The sequence below is a fragment of the Pan troglodytes genome, chromosome 21, assembly GCF_028858775.2.
Source record: "Pan troglodytes isolate AG18354 chromosome 21, NHGRI_mPanTro3-v2.0_pri, whole genome shotgun sequence".
In the NCBI taxonomy this organism is placed as follows: domain Eukaryota; kingdom Metazoa; phylum Chordata; class Mammalia; order Primates; family Hominidae; genus Pan; species Pan troglodytes.
In genome coordinates, this window is record NC_072419.2 from 6,616,804 (window position 1) to 6,632,772 (window position 15,969).

General features: G+C 43.6%; 1 protein-coding gene across 1 annotated transcript in view; it reads right to left on the reverse strand.

The window, feature by feature from the left end:
* LOC735365 (KN motif and ankyrin repeat domain-containing protein 1-like) overlaps nt 1–15,969 on the reverse strand; it is a 96,046-nt gene that overhangs the window by 24,578 nt on the left and 55,499 nt on the right. The window contains 1 exon segment of the mRNA XM_063802972.1: nt 8,086–10,746. Coding sequence (XP_063659042.1) covers nt 8,086–10,746 — 2,661 coding nt within the window.

Sequence of the window (15,969 nt, forward strand, 5' to 3'; positions counted from 1 at the left end):
CTCTCTCTGGTTTTCTATTTCTACCAAAGACCAATCATAGTAGGACCAATTTATTTCCAAAATAAGTTTTAGTCTTATTATGCTTGGGCTAATTATTTGCATAAAGTGCAGCAAGAGTAAGTATTTGCCATATAGCCCCCCCTTTTTCTTTTACATTGACTTTGCTGAAATTTTTCATAAGGAATCTCAAATTAGACCTTTTACAAACCTCTTGAGCCCAGCCAAGAATTTATTTGTGCCTGCAGATACCTATATAAATTAGGTGACTTCCTCTTTTCCCGAGGTCCCAAAATAACTTGGGGCTCCTGAGCTTGTCAGAAAGTGACATTCTTTACTTACCACAGGTTAGGAACCCTGTAAAGGACAAGGTATGAGGGAGGTCAGTTTTTCCAAGGGGCTTCCATTGGCTCTAAAGATCAACTTCAGTTCCCCAAAGCAGTCTGTAAACATGCCATTCCAGTCAAAGCCTTGGTAATACAACTAGTGTTTCCAATTGCAGGCATCAGTATTTTCAAACTTCTCCCTAGGTGATTCTATTGTGCTGCCAGGATTGAGATCCACTGAATTAAATTAACCAATATAAAAGTTGACTACTGAAATGAAGAATTTAGACTCCCCTCTAGTTTCAACCCATCAACTTGGATCCATGTGAATTTTTAGGAACTGCTGGTGGTTTAATTAACAGCCCTGGGCCACTAATGGTAGATGTTCATACTAAACAGAAAGTAAGTGCTACCTGAACAATAGGGATAAAAACAGGAGTCATTACAGGCTGGGAGTGGCTCACACCTGTAATCCCAGTACTTTGAGGGGCTGAGGCTGGAGGATGGTTTGAGGCTGGGAGATTGAGACTGCATTCCAACCTGGGTGACAGAATGAAACCCCGTCTCTGAGGAAAAACAAAAAACAGGCCGGGTGCATTGGCTTACGCCTGTAATCCCAGCACTTAGTGAGGCTGAGATAGGTTAACTGCTTGAGCCTAGGAGTCGCAGATCAGCCTGAGCAACATAGTGAGACCCCCCCCCTCTAACAAACAAAACAAAACAAAACAAAAAACAGCTGGGCATGGTGGTAAGTGCCTGTAGTCCTAGCTATCGGGAAGTTCACGTGTGAGGATAGCTTGAGCTTGGCAGTTAGGGGCTATGGTGAGCTATGATTGCACCACTGCACTCCAGCCTGGAAGACAGAGTGAGACCCTGTCTCAACAAAACAAAACGACAGCAACATGTGGAGTAATCACAAAACACCTTCAGAATTCTGGCACTCTGGTCTAGATGCTCAAAATTCTCACCAGGTGGCAACGGTTTTCACAGGCACAACTGGGAAGTTAATGGACAGCAGAGTGGGCAACTGTGAAGTCTTCTGTCATTAACTCAAACTTATAACGGCCATAAACACCAATAAAGCATGAGCCTCATTTTACGACTTGGTCAGATTAGTGATCACTAAAGGACAACAAGTGACAGACATCTCAGTGTCCTGGAAAATAAGAGGAACACCTTTGATGCATTAATTATCATTCCGAAGTGCACTTAGCTTTTATAATTATCCATATATTAAATTCTAAGGGAAATGAGATGACTATAATGAAAAACAAGCCACTTTAAATGAAAACTTTATGTCCTTGACATAAAGGAATGTTAAAATCAAACTGTTTTACAAGAAAAATAATTCAATGAAACTAGAGCTGGAAGGTGGGAGGATCACTTGAGCCCTGAGCCCAGAAGTTGGGGGCTGCAGTGGTGTGAGCCCGGATCATGCCACTGCACTCTAGTCTGGGTGACAAAGCAAGACCCCATCTCTTAAAAAAAGAAAAAAAAAATCACCCAAAACTAGAGCTGAATGGGTTTTAAAGAGATCAATTCTCCAGTCTTCTGTGTAACATTTATCTGTCCAGAATGGGTATTAGTTATTGGTATATAGCCATGGGTTTCCAAATTTGTTAGAAAATCAATTTTAAAAAATATATTAAAATGGATTTTAAAAGTTGCTCTGTTCACCTATTCCAACTGTTCTGGTATGCTGATCTATATTTGTATTGATAGTGCCAAGAACTTTCTGAAAACACAAGAAAGAAGAGTGTAGCCAGCTAATTAACCATGTTGCTGTGCCACATTTTCAGCTTGACATTCTGATTTAATTTTTAAAGAACATCTAAACTTACTCATTGAGAACAGGTAGGACTGAAATTTCCAATTCATTATGGAGTCCTTTCAAATATTTAGGTTAATTTCCCAAAGTATGACTAAAAATTCAAAGGGATCTGAAATAATGTTTGTTTTTAAGAAAAAGGGCTTGAGGCCAGGCGCGCTGGCTCCTGCCTGTAATCCCAGCACTTTGGGAGGCCGAGGCGGGTGGATCATGAGGTTAGAAGATCGAGACCAGCCTGGCCAACAAGGTTAAACCCCGTCTCTACTAAAAATAATAATAAAAAAAAATTTAGCCGGGCGTGGTGGCGTGTGCCTGTAGTCCCAGCTATTCAGGAGGCTGAGGCAGGACAATCACTTGAACCCAGGAGGTGGAGGTTGCAATGAGCCGAGATTGCACCACTGCACTCCAGCCTGGGTGACAGAGTGTGACTCTGTCTCAAAAAAAAAGGGCTCGAGCATGAATTCACTCTTTAAGCCCAAATGATGGTTTGGGGAACAGGCAGTAGAGATTATTCATGAAGGACCATCTTCTTTTTTGGTACGTACTACTTTGTGAGGAAAAGCATGTAGCTTTGATAGAGGAGAAAGGACAAATATGTTGTTTCTACGCTCTCCTCTCAGACCTCAGCCTGAATGCTAATACATGTGTGGTCACCAACATAAACAGTTAACTCACACTTGTACAGAATAATCCTGCTGAAGGGACTGTAGGAGAAAAACTAATCTCACCCTATTTTTTTGACACAGGAGGCCATGGAAGTCCACAATCTCCCTTTCTAAAATGATACAGTGGCCTGGCATGGTGGCTCACACCTGTAATCCCAATAATTTGGGAGGCTGAGGCAGGCGAATTGCTTGAGCCCAAAAGTTCAAGACCAGCCTGGGCAACATGGGGAGACCTTGTCTCTAAAAATAATACAAAAATTAGCCAGGTATGGTGGCATGCACCTGTAGTCCCAGCTACTCGGGAAGCTGAAGAGGGAGGATGGTTAGAGCTCGGGAAGTTCAGGCTACAGCAAGCTGTGATCATGCCACTGCACTCTAGCCTGGGTGACAGAGTGAGACCCTGTCTTAAAAGTAAAAAAAAAAAAAAAAAAAAAAAAGACACAGCAAGTTACCTACACAGCCAGTATGAGAGGTCAGCTCTTCTGACTTCTAGGCCTTCCACTACCTACATCATATTTTTATATCTGCAGGGTCCCAGAAACACTTGGATTGCATTGTTTTGGTGCTTTTGAGCATTAAAAGAAAGTGATTAAGAAGCCAAGTGCTAAGACAGGTAAATGATATATTATTTGAACGAGGAGAAAACTACCTAGAAACGTATTTTGTAATGACTACTTTTGCTTTGGCTCAGATCTCTTGTCTACAACTTACTTTCGTAGTTATGGGAATGACTTCGAGTTCATTAACCTTTGATTAACTAAGATAACTAAGAGTATAAATACGGAAGCTGATTTTAAAAAGCAGGTCTTTTCAGTATGAGAGATGAATGTTCTATAAATCATGGGGCAGGCAGTTAAATTCCACGTTATAGTTTTGTTTGTATTTGCTCAGAGACAGTTATATATTTTTAGAGTATCTGTAAGTCATTTGTCTGGAATTTTCTCTCTCCTCTTCCCTCTCTAGAAGAAAATAGTAATTAAAAAAAGAAAACACTAATCTATGTCTCAAATGAAAACAATCCAACTGATTTACAGGAAGAATAAACTTTTTTTTTTTACCAACATTTTTGTTATAACAGAAATTCATTTCCTCTTAACTTTTTTATTTTATAAAAGAAAATATTAAATGCATTAAACTCATACTATCAGGAATTAAAAAATACAGAACACCTCTGGTCACTATCAGGTTCCAATTCCATCAAAACCAAGATATTGTCTCTCAAATCCTAGAAAAATGTTCGTGACCTTTTAGGTGAAAAAACAAAGAGGCAGACTATGTATGATTCAAATTTTATTACAAAAATATATGTTTCTAAAATACAGACGTGCAAGCATGGACATCTGTAAATACCAAACACACGCGGGCTACCACAGGAGTGCGCCAGGGAGGCTTTAACTCTTTTATTATATGCTCTTCTGAACTTTTAATTTCTTTTTCCTTTTTCTTTTCTTTTTTTGAGACAGGGTCTCACTCTGTCACCCAGGCTAGAGTGGGTGACAATCATGGCTCACTGCAGCCTCCACCTCTCGGGCTCCGGTGATCTTCCCACCTCAGCCTCCTGAGTAGCTGGGACTACAGGCGTCTGCCATCACGCCTGGCAAATTTTTGTATTTTTAGTAAAGACGGGGTTTTACCATATTGCCCAGGATGGTCTCGAACTCCTGGGCTCGAGCACTCTGCCAGCCTCAGCTCTCAGAATGCTAGAATTACAGGTGTGAGCCACCGTGCACAATCTCCCCCCACCACCCCCACCCCCAGACAAGGTCTCATTCTGTCACCCAGGCTGGAGTGTAGTGGTGTGATCACAGCTCACTGCAGCCTCAAATCAACCTCCTGGGCTCAAGAGATCATCCTACCTCAGTTTCCTGAGTAGCTGAGGCTACAGGCACAGGATAACATGACCAGATAATTTAAAAAAAATTTTCTGTAGAGACAAGGTCTCACTACGTTGCCTATGCTTGAACTATTACTTTATGATGCATGCTCTAGTTGTAATTTTAAGAAATTAAATATAGTGTTAAGCATTATGATGCTGCTAAAAATAACACTTTTTTGCATACTGAAAAGTGACACCATCATCAAATCTTCAACTCTAGGAGAAATGAACAGAATTCTATGGATTGGCCACTAATATACTTCGTTTTGAGCTTTGACACGGATTCTGAATGACTCTGGACTGAACATTTATGAATTTTGTGTTTCCCATTGTTATCTATTTACTTCTTTATATTGATACAATGGTTAGTTGGAGAGGTATAATAATTGGGTAGGGGCATCACCCAGAATAATGAAGATAAAAATTTAGGTTGAAAACAAAAGACCACTTGTACAATTTCTGTGTGGCATCATTTGTTCTAGATCTACATTTCTATTTCTGGAAATACTCTAACCATAACAACAACGTCAGCCAACTTTCATTGAGCATTTATACTCTGTGCTTTACTCCTATTGACTCACTGAATCTTCATTACAACCCTGTGAAGGAACAAAGACAATCTGTTCTAGTGACAGAGAAAGAATGTGAACCCACACTGTCTAGCTTCAGAGCCCAAACTGAACAACTTCCTTAAATTAGAATACTGTGTTAGGTTCATATAAGTGATCATTTATATGCTCTTTTTGGTAGGTGTCAGACCCAAATTCCCTACTGTTTTATTTGGGAAAAACAAACATTGAGATGAATACCCTTCTATACTCCAGTATATCTTTTGGTCCAGAAATACATTCTAGACTGTGGTGAGTGCTATTCTCTATGGTATGGTGTGCACAGGAATGCACAGTGCACCCTGAACCACCTGGATTCTCAAAGCTTCTAAGTGTTGAGCATCTCCACTTTACTATATCAAGTTGCTTTAATTTTCAGTCCACATGACAAATGCCAGATAACAAAAATGGAATACTCTGCGTTCATTTCCTAACCTAATTAATTCCTCATTAGAACGTTAAACAAAATGGTGAAAACACAAATATGATGTGCATTACAGAAATACTTAAAATTTGTTCTTGTGTGCTCTGAGAGGGGCTGCCATTGTGACTAAATAAGTGCTGTTAATGATATTTATTGTTTTGTTCACAAGTGCTGTAGGTCTTCTGTATTTTAGCTGATTAATTAGGTGTTTGTTAGCAGGGTTGGATCTAACCAGTGATGTGTGGCATGTCAGTGTGACTGGAAATAGACCAAAAAACACTGTCACACAGCCCGACCAAACTTGCTCCCTGGTCTCCGTGCTCAGAGGGTCAGCAAATTACTTCAGTGTTACAGCTGAATATTTTTGGCAAGAAGGTGAAATAGAAACCCCAGTTTGGGGAGGAGGGAGGAAGGCTGGGAACAAAATGCTTTTATAATGGATGATCCACTGTGCCATCTGTGTCTGGAGGTATTTAAGAATTTTATTTTGACTTCATCTGACGTCATGATTTTTAAAAGGATGTCAAAGCAGACATGGCATGAGTTCTTGCAGACTCTGTTTGAGTCCACAGATCATTTTAATCCTGTTTATTCTAAAATGACTTCCCTGTATGTTTATTAGACTCTTTGGATTCTAAAAGGCCAAAACCCCACACATGAGCTGTCATATTCATTTTTTTCTTCCACAACAAACTAACTGTCCTATAGCACAGATACTGAAAACTAACAATAATTCAGGTTTGAAAGTGGAAACCTAGGAAGATATAAAAATAATATATTTCAGTCTATTTTAACCATTGCCCCATCAGACACTAATAGAAAGACTGGAATTTCTGTGGATGGCTTAAGTCTGTATTACACATTTTCATGTAAAATTAATCTAATGCACACTCTTTCCCAGGTCACACTGATTCATGAGAATTGGAGAGCCAGCAACGGAAGCCAGGCAGTGTGCTCCTAAGCTGAGGATGATGTTATACACTGTGAGAGGCAGTGCACATGGGCACAAGCAAAATCAGGTTGGTAAGGCTCACAGGGAATGACTGTAAGCCATAAAATCATCCAGGGTGGCTTTCTGATTATTAGCTTCAATTTCAAGAAGGAAGAGTGAGCAGGAATCCCAATGAATACGAGAAAGAATAAGACAGACAAAAATGTAAGCGCCTATCGGGCCAGGTGTGGTGGCTTATGTCTGTAATCCCAGCACTTTGGGAGGCCGAGGTGGGTAGATCACCTGAGGTCAGGAGTTCAAGATCAGCCTGACCAATGTGGTGAAACCCTATCTCTACTAAAATACAAAAAAGTGGCTGGGCATAGTGGTGGGCACCTGTAGTCCCAGCTACTCAGGAGGTTGAGACACAAGAATCGCTTGTACCTGGGAGGCAGAGGTTGCAGTGAGCCGAGATGGCACCACCACCCACCAGCCTGGGTGACAGAGCGACTCTGTCTCAAAAAAAAAAAAAAAGAGTGGGAAAAGACTCCCTTCTCTCCAAGTTTGACCACCTCATCTCAAACAGCCCTCACCCTGACCACTACCACTTGCTGTTCCCATAACCGGAGTTAATTTCTTCACAGTATTTATCACCTCCTGACATATTATAGATCTACTGTCTATATCCTGCACCCTACCTAGAATGTAAGCACCGCAGGGACAGGGGCTCTGTTCTGTTTTGTTCACATTATCTTCACAGCCTATAGCTTGAGACAGAGTAGGAATCCAAGTAATAATAATTTTTACTTCGTATTTTTTTAGAAATGGAGGTCTTACTATATTGCCCAGGCTGGCCTCAAATTTCTGGGCTCTAGCAATCCTCCCGCCTCAGCCTCTAGAGTAGCTGGGACTACAGATGTGTACCATTGCACCTGGCTCAAATTCAATAATTATTTGCTGAATTAAAGAATGAATTAATGGAGTCTCTCCTCTCATAAACGTTTTAACTGAAAACATTTTATGCCACTATTTCAATTGCTAATATACTGGTAATAGTGGGTACAAACAGGGTAGGATTTTTTAAAGGCAGTTCTATAAATAATGAGCAAGTAAATAACTGAAAGACAAAGAATAAAGCATCTTACCAAACTAGCAGCCCCAGAAGACAACCTCTAGGCCAGCGAACACCAGTTTACTTTTCTTCCAGCGTTAGTCCTCAGCCAGAGGCCAGTGAGGCTACCAGATAATAAGAATCAGCAGAGGTGCTTATAGATTTTGATTCTTAGTTTTCATTCTACAGATTACCACTCTAAAACTTTCTCCATTTCTCCACCAAAAATGGTTCCAGCAGTTAAAAAATAATCCTTAGCTTCTGGAAAGACATTTTCCCCCATCCTTCCTCATTCCCGGGTCCTCAGGGTACCACCTACCTGTGATTTTACCCAGACTGGTTTTCTGGAAGTCAGGGTTCCTCAGCTCTTCAGTGCTTGCAGATTTCATGACAGAGTTGATAGACGACAGGGTGCTGATGAGCTGAGAGTTGAGGGAGCCAATCTGTGAGTGAGGCTCCCCAAAAGCTTCTGCCAGTTCACTATAGTTCTCAGCCAGCAGTGTCTGCTGTTCTGCCAGCAGCTTCTGGATGCGCTCAATGTAGTGATCCAGGCCGGTCATCATTCCAGGTGGAGCTTGAGGCTGGGGGTTCTCCAGAGATTCCCCTACAGGGTCATCCCCAACCCCCACGCTCCTTCTGCTGGCTGTCAGCCCCACAGTCAACGGTGGTGGCCTACAAGCTATGGTCCTCATTTTCAGACCAACCAGATAGTTGTCGTTAATATTTATCTGCCCCACACCTGACTCTTTGGTCTTCACAGCTGATGGCCTGTCAAACCCAGAATGGCCAGAAAGCAACGTTCCAACACCAATGGACCGCGTCTTGGTGGAGGAGGTGATGTCCTTGACACGGCCTTCTCCTACAGCTACTGTCCGTGTCTCCACAGTCTGGGTGCTGGTCTGCTTGTCCCAAGTGCTTAGATAAGTGTTGGTGCAGGACTCTATGAGGGTGGCCGTCTCGGTGTTGGTGAACTGGTGCACCTGTTCCAAATCCGTGCTAGTGTCCTGGTCTGCAGTACGAGGCACTGCCATGACGGCAGCTTCCACCTGGCTAACAGCCTCAGTGTTCACGCCCCGGGAGGCGCACTCCTTTGGAGAGCAGACGGTCACGTCAACAGAACAATCTCCACAACCGATAGACCGCACTTCTTTGAGATTCAAGTTTGTCCTGAGGAGTGTGAGGTCGTTCACAGACTCCTCTGTGTTGCTGCCTGTTTCGCAGACGCTGACTTCCACACTCACACTCTTGTCACACATTTCCACAGACCTCCCAGCACATCGGTCATGCATTGCCACCCTCTCCTTAACAATCCACCAATTGATAGGCAGCTCAGGCCCTACGACTTTATTCTTACATTCGGGCTGGCAGGAGATGCCTACACTGTTTGTTTCCACGGAGGTCCCAACACACGTGTCCACCAGGTCCATGTGACTGCCGACCATTTGGTCTCTGGTCTGCACCACTGCCTCCACCACCTTACTGAAAACAAGCGGCTGGGCCATCGTGGCTTTGTCAACCTTTTTCCTCGATCCAGCAGCCTGCAGCTCTTGTTTTAGTTTAGTCATCTCCCGGTCATGGGTGGTTTCTCTAAGCTGTACTTCTAGGCGATAGATCTCTTCCTTCAAGGCTTCTATGGTCTGCTGTTGCAGCTCAATTTCTTTGTCAGCTTCAGTCATCACTCCAAGCATGGCCTCTGTCACGCTGACCCCACAATTTCTCATCTCAACAAGTGTCTCTACAGCTGCATCCTTACAGGACCTGGAGCCTCTGTGGCACACGACGATGTCGTTCATGTTCTCCTCGGCACCCACAGCCACAGACTGGCACTCTCCATTCTCCCTGAGCTCTCAGGAGGCCTCACAGCTGCTGTCCTGGATCTTCTGCTCCAGGGCTTGCATGTCTGCTGTAAGCTGCCGGAACTCCTTTATCCTCTGCGTGCTCTGTTCTACGGTCTCCATTTCTTCCTCCTCATAGTCAATGTATAATTCCCCGCCACTTCTTCGGGCCCGGGAGAGCTGTTCCAGCTGGGAGGCGTTCCCCGCACTGTAGGACCGCTTCCTCACACCACAGACATTGTTCTGGGATGCAGCCCTTTGGTTTTTCAGCTGTGAGACCAACTGCCTTTTCTCTTCTTGCAAGACAGAGATCTTTACCTGGAGCACAGGGATGGTTCGCACCTGCTCCTCCAGCTCCTTCAGGCGTTTCAGAGCAAAGGCCATCTGCTCGCGGATGTGCTGCAGGTGCATGGGGCTCACGTTGGTCACTGGGGTGGAGATCCCTGAGCTCAGGGGGCTGTGGCGGATGGAGCTCCCCATGGAGGAAGTGGTGGGAGCAGCTGGGGCATAGCTACCATAATCCCCATTACCTTGGTATCCATTCTGAAGCTGGTGCATGGCAGGATTGTGGTTTCCAGAACACACAAAAGAAGGGAGGGAGCTTGTGGAGCCCATGCCTCCAAAACTGGCCAGCCTGGGCCTTCTGAACTCACCCGGTGTCATCTGCATGGTGGCTCTCTCCTGTTCCAGTCTTCTCCGGGTCTCCATCAGTGTCTTGGTGACATGAAGGTTATGCTTTGGGAGTTGTGGTGAGGGAGGTGGCAGCTGTCGATTTTCTGGGATGGTAAGAAAAGGGAGTGAGGTCTCCAGAGGGGGAGGTGGCTTTGAGATTGGAGTTGATGTAACTTGACTTCTGGCTATGAGGAAGTTGGGGCACTGCTTATTGTCATCACTGTTGGAGGATGAGAGGGATTCTGTGGAAGTCCATATACCTTGCTGACTAGATGTGGTCCTGGGTTCTGGGCATGGCACGGATGGCTTCCGCCTCTTCTGGATGTTCAGTCTTTTGATGGTATTTCCCTTCTGTATGTCATCCACATATTTGAGGAAATCTAAGTCTAGTTGATAACCATAGGGGGTCTCCACAAAGTAAGGGTCTTTCTGTTCCTTGTCCTGGTCTCCATTGAGAATATCACCTGCTTTTCCTAGAAGAGGGAGAAAAGAATATTATAATGACATGCAATACACCTAATGGTAAAAACTAATATTTGTGTTTGTTGCAGTACAGCAAGCTGGTATGATTTTAAGAGTTGACACACCTATGTTTTGAACCTGGATCTACAACAGCTGGGTAAGCAAGTTTGTTTTGTTTTTTTTTTGAGACAAGTCATTCTCTCACCCAGGCTGGAGCTGCAATGGCATGATCTCGGTTCACTGCAGCCTCCGTCTCCTGGGATCAAGCAATTCTCCTACCTCAGCCTCCTGAGTTGCTGGGATTACAGGGGTGCACCACCACGCCTGGCTAATTTTTACACTTTTAGTAGAGACAGGGTTTCACCATGTTGGCCAGGCTGGTCTCGAACTCCTGACCTTAGGTGATCCACCCAACCTGGCCTCCCAAAGTGCTGGGATTACAGGCGTGAGCCACTGTGCCCAGCTTGGGTAAGCAAGTTAATAAACCTCTCTTAACTTCAGTTTCTCCCTGAGTAAAAATGGAGATGCAAATATTTAACTCATAGGCTTAAAAACAATGTAATGAGATAATGATTGTATTATTTTTTAAAATTGTATCTTAGATTCAGGGAGTACGTGTGCAGGCTTGTTACAAGGATATATTGTGTAATGATGAGCTTTGAGCTTCTAGTGTACACATCACCCAAATAGTGAACACCGTACTCAATAGGTAATTTTTCAACCCTCACTCCCCTCTTTCCCCACTTTTGTAGTCTAAAATGTCTACTATTTCCATCTTTTTCCATCTTTATGTCCATCAGTACTCAGAGATAATGATTAATGAGACAAGCACACAGTAAGTCCTTACTAAATATTTTTAAAAGAATTCATTATAAAAGACACGAAAGGCTGGGCATGGTGCTCACTCCTGTAATCCTAGCACTTTGGGAGGCCAAGGCGGGTGGATCACCTGAGGTCAAGAGTTTGAGACCAGCCTGGCCAACATGTGGTAAAACCTCGTCTCTACTAAAAATAAAAAATTGGCTGGGCATGGTGGCAGGCGCCTGTAATCCCAGTTACTTGGGAGGCTGAGGCAGGAGAATTGCTTGAATCCAGGAGGTGGAGGTTGCAGTGAGGCGAGGTCACACCATTGCATTCTAGCCTGGGCAATAGAGCAAAAACTCTGTCTCAAAAAAAAAAAAAAGACATGAAAGCATTGTCCAGTAGATAATTTCATTGGTCATCTACAGTCTCTTGGAATATAGACAGCAGACATTAAGATTCCTGTTTTTCAAAGTGTTATGTGAGGCACACAAAAAAACTAAAAGTCAGTAGCAGACAGACAAAGTCAGCAGCATAACCAGGAGGCCTGGGATGAGATGTCCCTGCTGCTGTCTTTTGCAGACTGGGCTGCCTTTCTAAATGGAGGTCAAGGGCACTCAGCTCCTGACTACCTCCATGGGCTTACAATTTGCCTTGGCACCTCCCTGGCTGAGAAAGCTGGGGCATGGGATATTTAGTGATTAACTCTGGCAGCATGAGTAGAAGCACACAGAGGAAAGACTTCAACTCTATTTTGTGTTTTCCACTTCTCAGTTTCTCTCCTCATTTAAAAACCAAACCAAACCCTGTCTTAACTGTAGGAAAAGTTTTCTCCGTGTTGACTTCTTTTGGACAAAACATTCCCTATCCCAGGAACACCTTGTTTTGTATTGTCACGAGTTCAAACAGATGCAAAGAATGAAGATAAGGGCAAAACCTATATACTCCAACCACTGGATCATGTGGCACTCAGTAAATACTACTTAAGGCTAAACCAGACATTTAAAAGAGGAAACACAAGAACCTTTCAAAGCGCAGACCTTGTCGCTGACCTGGGCTATGCATTTCAAACTTAAAAGCAAGGTCATTTTTATTTTTTTAAATTGTAGGATCAGGTCATGTGTTGTTTTCCCAGAGCCACGCTAATAAGCTGTGCATTTTTAGAGCTATGGAAAGAACTCAAAAGCAATGAGTGAAAATGTAAGCCATCAGTCTCCTTGCCCTCTCCTGAGTATACAAACCCACTTGACTGCTGTCCAGTTTGAAGTAACTTCCAGCAAACCTGGTTGCTGTCTGCCCTCCCAACCCCCAGCACTGCCGAACATTTACACCCGACAGTGTGAATGCTACGAAGAACACTTCTGCTTCCATCTGCCCGCTTTCTTCCCAAATGTTGGAAAGAAAGTACAAAAATAAGATTGCCAAGCAGAGGAATAAAAAGGACATATATTCCTTACGTCCCAATTTAAAACAATGTTAAATTGCTCTAGCTGTTCGATTCTAACACGTGTGGGAAGTGAATTCTATGTGAAAGAAGTGCCCAGCAGCAGTCATGCTCTAGCCTAAGAATGGGAGGGCTGGTCGGGAGTGCTGTGCCTGGAAACTTGTGCTCGTGTTAATAGCACGTAGCTGTCCTTCTCTCTTTCCCTTTTAACTTTCATCTGCACATGGAGAAGCTGATCACTCAAAATATGCAGCCAGACCTGTTTCCAGTACTGTCTGAAATTCCATTAACAAAGGGAAACTGCAGCTTGGGTGTCAGGCAGGCGGATCTGGCCCTCCCGGGATGTGTGTGTGAGCCGGCGAGTCTAAGCTGGACTCCTGTAGACCTGTGGGGTCGCTGCGGTGGAGTAAAGTGGCCAAGCAGCGCACAGCCTTCCCGGCCGGCCACCCTCGCCCAGGCCCCCCTGGAATTCGGCCAGCGGTGACCGCCCCACGCCACTCGCAGCTCACCTACCAGGTGGCGCCCGCTGCGCTCCCTGCCAGCCCGCGCTGCACCGCACACCAGCTCGCTCCCAGCTCACCCGGACCCAGCCTCAGACGTCCTCGATCCTCACCCCATAAGGAAAAGTTTCAACATTCGTGTAAACTTGGCCGGCCACGCACAAATGCCATAGGCTGAGTTTTCACCAATGAAGTCTCCCTCCGGCCGCAGTGACACCACCCCCACCACACTCAGCTGTTCCGCATTCCCTGTTTTCTTAATGAAAACAGGAAACCGGTATCTTCTGAAAATGTGTGTTCTTCACTCCCGTTTTGCCAGTTGATTTTTAAATAAAGCTAGCACTTCAAGCATCTCTACAGAGAGGCTCTGTTTTTCCTATACTAGTCACTTCTTCATGAAAGAGTCTGTGTCCTCCTACTCAGCCCTCGGTCACCTGAGGAGGTGCAGAGGCACAATCAGCCCCACTGTTCTCTGTGGGTTCTCAGGATCCCGGCAACACTCACTGGTTTCAGAGCACTGCCTGACTCTTCTCAGCCCTGGGCTTATGACACGTGGCAAGTAGTTATCCTTTATCATTAATTTCAACTGAGCCTTTGCCACTGATGAAAGCTTCTTCTTAAAAAATGAAAGAAAAACAAACCTTTTTCCAGATACAAAAGTAGTACATGCTTGTAAAACATTAAAACAAAAGAAAAAAGCCACATACAGATAATTTAAAGAACGTAAAAAAAAGGGCACTCAGATCTTACCATCAAGTGGCAAGCGTTAATATTTTGGTGTAACTCCTACTTTTTCTATGTATTTCTTAACATAGCTACTTCTCCCACTTAAGGATTTTCAGTAGGAAAGATGAACTGACTCAACATCAGTATTTAAAACACAACAAAACTTATCACAGTTTTTACCAAAACCTAACTGGTCCATCTTTAGTTATTTCTTTAGTTCACCTTGTAGAAATCACAAAAAGCATGTATCACGTTAAATTACCCCCAAATGAACTTTGGACTTCTGGGAATCAGGAGAGGTTAGAATTTAACTAAGTTAGGCTTGCTTATTTCCTAATACTGCTCAAACCAGGCTACCCAAAGGACTTGTAATTCAAGTTTCATTCTCCAGCAAGTAAAAAAGTAAGATGTGTTTTCAAGGTGTCATTTTCACAAACAATTGTCCATGGTAAAAATTATTCTACAATAAAACTACCCGGTGTCATTATTTTTTTAATATCCTGTTTTCTAGTGTATGTTTACATACATCAACATAAATTAGGCACTTATGAGTCCCTGATTTATTTCCCAACTTTAACAAGACCAAAACACTTTTTTGTCTTTTGTACCAGACTATAAGCATCCAGAGAGCAAAAAATTTAATTAAAAAAAATTTTTTTTGGAGAGCACGCTGGCTCACGCCTGTAATCCCAGCACTTTGGGAGACCGAGGAGGGTGGATCACTTGAAGGTCAGGAGCTCGAGACCAACCTGGCCAACATGGTGAAACCCCATCTCTACTAAAAATATAAAAAATTACCCAAGCATAGTGGCGGGCACCTGTAATCCCAGCTACTTGGGAGGCTGAGGCAGGAGGATCGCTTGAACCTGGGAGGTGAAGGTTGCAGTGAGCCAAGATCACACACATTGCACTCCAGCCTGGGCAACAAGAGCAAAACTTCATCTCCACCCCCACCCCCCCTAAAAAAAATATACATTTTTTTTTTCATTGCTTCCTCTCCCAACCACACACCAATTATCAACATGCTGGGAAGAAAGGAGATGTTTGACAATGTTTACTGAAGGAATAAATAACTGAATATATAGTATAACATAATAAACTTGCTAGAGTGCAGTGGCGCCATCTTGGCTCACTGCAACCTCCACCTCCTTGGTTCAAGGGATTCTCCTGCCTCAGCCTCCTGAGGAGCTGGGATTACAGGCATGTGCCACCACGCCCAGCTAATTTTTGTATTTTTAGTAGAGATGGGGTTTCACTATGTTGGCCAGGCTGGTCTCAAACTCCTGACCTCAGGTAATCTGCCTGCCTCGGCCTCCCAAAGTGCTGGGATTACAGCTGTGAGCCACTGTGCCTGGCCAACAGTATAAGATAATAAACTTTGAAAAACATCTTGATGCTCTGAAGACAGAAGTTGTTCATTAAATATTAGTGTTAAGGACATTTCTTACATGATACTGTTTCAGTTGTTATCTTTAGGTTGTGGAATTATAGATGATTTTTATTCTTTATATTTTATAATTTTTACAACACATGGGTATTGCTCTTTTTTTTTTTTTTTTTTTTTTTGAGACAGGGTCCGACTCTGTTGCCCAGGCTGGAGTGCAGTGGTGCGATCATGGCTCACTATAGTCTCTATCTCCTGGGCTCAAGTGATCCTCCCGCCTCAGCTTCCTGAGTAGCTGGGAACTATAGGTATGTAGCACCACGCCTGGCTAATTTTAATTTTTTTAAATTATTTTTAATAGAGATGAGGTCTTGCTATT